Below are 6,928 nucleotides of genomic sequence, written 5' to 3'. Positions count from 1 at the left end.
GTCGAGATCGCTCCCGAAAAGGCCGCGAGTCATTTAACCTGATTTCATGCTGAGTGCTTTTTGAGCAGCCTACATCCCACTCGCTACAAGAAAACACTTCCTTCCTCTGCAACATCTTCTCGCAGAGGCGATGTTTTGCCTCCTCTGGCATAGAAGAAGTGCCAAAATCAAAAGAAGCAGAAGTAAGCTCACCAGCAGCTATGGGACTGCAAGTGGACGGAAACTGTGGCACCATCTCTACAGGGTATATGTGAGCGAGGGGACTACCTCTCTTCACAAGAACATCCCTGGAAGAAACATTCCTCACATTTACCGTAATACGACGGCAGGACACCGCAGAGACTGGATGGATTTCAGGCCGAACCTCAAGCTCAGGGACAGATGTATCATCAGCACTAAAAGGCTGGTCTACCAGGACTAAAGAGTCATTGAGTTCACCAGGAAACTTGGGCAGTCCTGAAAGCTGCAGCTCCTGCCCAGGCTTTAAAACAACAGGCTTAGGTTTCATGAACCACACAGTACCGTGTTTATTCACATCCTCCGGTGATACACCTGTGTGCTTAATGGACTCAAAAACCTCTTTTATCACCGGGTGTATGGTCAGCGTGTTAAGAAACCCGTCACCTGCCTGTTCACGACAAGAGTGGAACAACTTCTTCACTAAGTGAGTGTTTGTGCCTACCAAAATGGCTATACCCTCTTTTGTCTGAGGGTCAGGACACACAAGAGCTAAAGTGTCCACCACCTGAGGCACACCAGTGACCGCTTCAGTGAACTCAAGCCTAAGAGGTAAATATCCATCATATGGGTATTTGTGAGAGCTCAAACCCCATATTTCCAGATTTTCCACTGGCTGCAGTGGCAAATGCTTCAAATATGCATTATAAAAGCTATGATACAAGATGGTGACCTGAGAACCACTATCAAGCAGAGCTTTAGCATAAATACCTTCTATCTGCACGGGCACCTCAGCCGAGGGCCCCACTAACCCAGACGGCAGTTGTGATTGGCTGACTTTGATTGGAGGTGAACAATGAGCGGAACGTGTTTTGTGTGATGGAGCTCTGTGCCGTTCCTTCACTGAGCTCCGGGGAAGTTTCCCTGCTGCATGACCCTCTTAAGCAGCTTCTGATTCACTACCCTCAAGTTCTCAGGACGTGTGCACTCTCGCTTGGTGTGGCCGTCTTCTCCACACTTGTAGCAAAAAATGGCAGGAACAGAAGAGGATGTCGTAGACTTCGGCAGGTTCGAAGAAACAGCCCTTGTGGGAACAGCTGGGGCTGTGGTTTCTGTGCTGTGGCTTACACCAAACTGTGAGACTTGAGGATTTTCAGGAGCCACGGTAGTAGCAGTCAAAAGTTTAGTTACTAAAGACGTCAGCTCCTTGACCTCTTTCCTCAGACTGTCAACCTCAGACGCCAGGGGAGTAACAGGCACATGAGGAAGAGCGACAGCAGCAGTCACAGGAACCTGGCAAAATGTAGATGAGGCCACAGAAACCTTTGCACTCTCCCTTGCACTTACCCAGTGCTCTTCCTCTCTCACATTTCGCATTAACTGGGAAAAAGAAGGCGGAGCTTGCAAAGTGTGCAGAAGTCGCACACGTAAAGCCACAATGTCAGTGGTGAGAGCACCCTTGAACAACTGCTCCAGACGTGCACGATTCAGGCCTGCAGCTTCAATCCCTCCTCTCAAAAGAGCACGGTGGAGAAGCTTGTCCAAGCGATACAAGAAAGCAGAAAGTTTCTCACCATCTTCTTGAAAAGTATGGCGAAACGATGCCATAAGGTCTGCCCCACTCTCAGTCGATCCATAAGTAGTGTCAAGAGCGGTTAAGTAATCAGTAGCAGTAGCAGATGGGCTACTGACTTTCAAAAACCTTACTATATCCGCAGCAGGCCCACGCAAACTCTCAACAATGCGCTGTCGCTTAGCAGCATCACTGCACTGCCACTCAGTAATCATCTGAGTAGCCTGCTCCATCCAGGCCTCATATTCTTCCTCGCCTGGGGGAACGGGCCGTAAACCGGAAAACAGCCTCAGTTTTCTATAGCCAGGCACATCAACAGATGCCTGGTTACAGCGATCAACGAGCTGGCCTATGGCATTCACAAGATCCATGCTGACATCAGGTTTAGGAGGCTGCGTGCCCAAAACAGCCTTCACATCACCCATAGACTTGCCTTCCTGCTGTAATAATGAAAATAGCTTGGCTTCGAATCCATCACTTTCAAGAACAGGACTAGCAGGCAGCAAACTACTCACTACATGAACAGCCCATGGACCTGCCTCACCTACAATTCCCACTTCAGGAGGGACAGAGCTCTGATCCAACTCAGCAGAAGTCTCGACTAAAATGTACAGGTGCCTACCAGTCTTGTCACCACGCCGACCGCGTATCCGGGTCCTACCCAGAACCTTAACTGTGCTGAGCACACGGCTAACCACATCATCAGTGGCCTCCAATGGCACTCTGCTAAGTAAAATGGCATGACACAACTCCACATTCTCCTCACGGCTCCACTCAACAGCCTGACTAAGGTCCATGTTTAAAAAAAAAACTGCCCAGCAAACAGCAATAACTAACACAACACAAACACTAAGCAAAACACAGCGATCTACTTGTTCTGGTAAACAGGAAAATCCCAGCGGTGCCTCCAAAATGTAACCCCCTTTTTTTTTTTTTTTTTTTGGACAGGTGCTGATCACCCAGCACAGTAGGCTATAGGCTACTAAAGAGTTACCCTAAATCCCAATAAATAATGGCGCAACAGGGTCCTAAGTTCTCAGCGGTGGAGTGGTGAGATGGCTGAGATTCCTGATACCATAAGGGTACAAGTATGAGTAGAGAGAGAGAATAATAAGCATGAATCTAATAAATGATAAATTTAACAGCGCGGTGCCTCCACTGCGAAAATACTACACTTACCTTTGAAGCTAGTGTATGGTGTATTTCCTCAGACTTTAAAATAACAGTAGCATGAGTGAAAGAACTAATAGCTAGTCTGCAGTGCGCATGTCAGAATGTTCAAATATAAAGAACCAAATGAGCAGCCAATACACCCAAGATATAATTAAATAATAATGATTATATTTATTAATAAGCAATAATAATAATAATAATAATAATAATAATAGCAATAATAATAGCAATAATAATAATAATAATAATAATAATAATAATAATAATAGTATTTGACAATAAATGCTCCCAAAGAAGCATGCAATGTAATCACCAAGAAAATAGTAACACCGGCACAAGAAGAGCGGAAACAATTAGCCTACATAATAGAGGTGTTACAGATAGCACATCAACAGTGTGTATACCAGCAGTACATAGTAAGAAAACAAAATTGGGTAAAGTATCAAAAGAAAAGAAGTGGACAAGAAAAAAACGCGCGCGCAGTTGGGGCCCGTTGGTGCACAGGTGGCAGCTCTCTGAACTGCAGGCAGAACAGCAACCGCTGCAATGCCCTTCTAAAACGCTGGCTATCCAGGCGAGACCAGAGGAACGCGTGTGTGTGTGTCAGTGTAAGTGTGGGTTCGCGTTACTCACAATCCACCGGTCAAACCAGACGGATCAGGTTACAGATGTCGGTACAGTCACGCAGCAGATGCTCCTGAGCAGAGGGCTAGCTATTGCTGTGGGTTAGCTCGCTCGAATAAGATGCTGCTCACCCCAAACCCCTCGGTAGCTGGCTGGGTCCCCGACCCGACACAGTGAGTTCCCGGGACTGACGAAAGCGCTCCGGTGGGCACAGCACGGAGGGCAGATGTGTCCGCAGAAAAAAAAAAAAACAGCAAGATCACTCACTGGAGTGACACCGGAGTTTATGGCCACAAGCAGACCAAACTATAAAAAGACTGTCTGCAAAATAAGTGCTGAAATAGAGCTCACAAACAACGCGATCTCTCTCTGCTCGGCAGCAGGCGGGAACTCCCTGAGCTTCTCCCTCGCGAAGTGATGAAACATCTCAAAAAGCCCGCGAACTCGCGGGCATTAAACATATACCAATTACCATTGGCTGACATCAAAATTCAAATAAAACTACAACGAGCAAATAAGTCTGATTGGTCCGAATGCACAGAACGTCACAACACATCAGAACAGTGAAAATATTCCAAACCACAAGGCATTATGGTAAATGGAGTTAATTACACAGAAAATAGGGCAATCCAATATAGAGTATAAAATACAGTGTTATTTTAGAGGACCTTACATATATATATATATATATATATATATATATATATATATATATATATAAAATATGGCGGCATGGTGGTGTAGTGGTTAGCGCTGTCGCCTCACAGCAAGAAGGTCCAGGTTCGAGCCTTTCTCTGTGGAGTTTGCATGTCCTCCCCATGTCCGCGTGGGTTTCCTCTGGGTGCTCCGTTTTCCCCCACAGTCCAAAAACATGCAGGTTAGGTTAACTGGTGACTCTAAATTGACTGTAGGAGTGAGTGTGAATGGTTGTCTGTGTCTATGTGTCAGCCCTGTGATAACCTGGCGACTTGTCCAGGGTGTACCCCTCCTTTCGCCCGTCCTCAGCTGGGGTAGGCTCCAGCTTGCCTGCGACTCTGTAGAACAGGATAAAGCCGCTAGAGATAATTATATATATATATATATATATATATATCATCTCATCTCATTATCTCAAGCCGCTTTATCCTTCTACAGGGTCGCAGGCAAGCTGGAGCCTATCCCAGCTGACTACGGGCGAAAGGCGGGGTACACCCTGGACAAGTCGCCAGGTCATCACAGGGCTGACACATAGACACAGACAACCATTCACACTCACACCTACGGTCAATTTAGAGTCACCAGTTAACCTAACCTGCATGTCTTTGGACTGTGGGGGAAACCGGAGCACCCAGAGGAAACCCATGCGGACACGGGGAGAACATGCAAACTCCGCACAGAAAGGCCCTCGCCGGCCCCGGGGCTCGAACCCAGGACCTTCTTGCTGTGAGGTGACAGCGCTAACCACTACACCACCGTGCCGCCCCCTATATATATATATATATATATATATATATATATATATATATATATATATATTACTCTTGCTGGAGAAACCAGCAAGAGAAACCAGCAAGAGTAAGGTCGATTTTGAAAGTCTCAAAAAAAAAAATTAATTCACCCCCTCTGTTCATGCCTCCCTCCAGATCCACTCCTCAAAAACACATGAATGCACCATGCCTAGCCTTGTGGAAGACTATGGTCATCCACAATGAGTGCATGCAGGCAGGCAGGTAGGCCATTCAGTCATTTCCTGTAGACTGAATGAAATGATTGTATAGACCTGCTACTGCCACAAATGACAGATCTTTTTATTTTCAGAGCATTTGATTTATTCATTGCTGTAGGTAACAAAAAAATACTTCTCAATAAATTGTTGACCCTAGCTTTAATGGATCAGTGTACAAGTTGTTTCTGTTCACCACAGCATCTTCTTTTAATGCTGTGCAAAACTTTATTAGAGCCAGCACGAAGTGAAGAGTAGGTGGCTAATCTGGTATTTCTCAGGCTGCAATGTGTCATACTCCCTAATGTACTGCATGCCAACAGTCGATGAGCTGCTTTGAATTAAAAAAAAATAAAAATAAAAAACAGTTTCCTTGTGCAGAGCGGCACGGTGGTGTAGTGGTTAGCGCTGTCGCCTCACAGCAAGAAGGTCCTGGGTTCGAGCCCCGTGGCTGGCAAGGGCCCTTCTGTGTGGAGTTTGCATGTTCTCCCCGTGTCCGCGTGGGTTTCCTCTGGGTGCTCCGGTTTCCCCCACAGTCCAAAGACATGCAGGTTAGGTTAACTGGTGACTCTAAATTGAGCGTAGGTGTGAATGTGAGTGTGAATGGTTGTCTGTGTCTATGTGTCAGCCCTGTGATGACCTGGCGACTTGTCCAGGGTGTACCCCGCCTTTCGCCCGTAGTCAGCTGGGATAGGCTCCAGCTTGCCTGCGACCCTGTAGAAGGATAAAGCGGCTAGAGATAATGAGATGAGATGAGTTTCCCTGTGTGATGGGCTTAGTTTCCACAATCACCTGGGTACAGTAGATACATTTTCTCCATTGTCATATCAAGCCATTTTCTTTTCACCTCAATTAGTTTGAAATAAACCTTTCTGTAATTTGGCTCCAGACATTGGACTTTTTCAAGGAGCTTCAGTACTTTAATTGGCATAGTTGTGATCTAAAATAATGTCCACTTTTTTGTATGAAAAAGCCTTTTTGTTGTTGTTGTTGTTGTTTATTCATCATTTCATTTTCAAACTGTTGTGGGCATCACTAAATGCAAATAAGCTGTTCTGTGCATGCACTTTGCAATTTACACATGATTGGCACTGATCAACATAGGCACGAGTATGAAGAAAAACAAACTTTTCCACAACTTTTGATAATCCAGCAGATAATTTTAGTTCAGTTTGGCTTGCGCAACATTTACACACAATTTTACTAAAAGGATGATAAGGCAACCCATTATCATAAAGCAGCTTTACAGAAATCCAGATATAAATTTAAATGTACATCCCTAATGACCAAGCCAGAAGCAAGAGTGACCAGAAAAAATGCTCAGATGACATGAGGAAGAAACCTTGAGAGCAACTAAACTCAAAAGGGAGCCTATCCTCTTCTGGGTGACAGTGTGATGACTCAACACTCTTCCATAACTGTATACTATAAAATCAAACAATACTGTTGAAAAGAATCTTCAGTATGACCATCACAGTAATTACTGATTTCTTTAAAGTTTTTAGCTTTAAATCTCTGCTGTCTAAGGGAAGTTATCCACTGAATAATGAATGAGACCTGGATATAAGCTATCTTCAATAAGTGTGACCTTTAACCTATCAAAGTAAGACTTCTACTTGAGGCACCAAGTAGAAGTAGAGCATTAGAATGGACTAGGCATGTCTGGAGGGCAGAATATA

The 6,928-nt window shown here is 45.0% G+C and overlaps 1 protein-coding gene across 1 annotated transcript; it reads right to left on the bottom strand.

Annotated features, from left to right (window-relative positions):
* Nucleotides 1-1,077: 1,077 nt before the first annotated feature.
* LOC132882506 (paraneoplastic antigen Ma1 homolog) lies at nucleotides 1,078-2,547 on the bottom strand. The gene has a single exon (XM_060915620.1). It carries the CDS (start codon nucleotides 2,545-2,547, stop codon nucleotides 1,078-1,080), a length of 1,470 nt encoding a protein of 489 aa, XP_060771603.1.
* Between the last annotated feature and the right edge of the window lie 4,381 nt (nucleotides 2,548-6,928).

The sequence above is a fragment of the Neoarius graeffei genome, chromosome 3 (genome assembly GCF_027579695.1).
Source record: "Neoarius graeffei isolate fNeoGra1 chromosome 3, fNeoGra1.pri, whole genome shotgun sequence".
In the NCBI taxonomy this organism is placed as follows: domain Eukaryota; kingdom Metazoa; phylum Chordata; class Actinopteri; order Siluriformes; family Ariidae; genus Neoarius; species Neoarius graeffei.
This window is presented reverse-complemented; position numbering and strand designations above follow the sequence as displayed.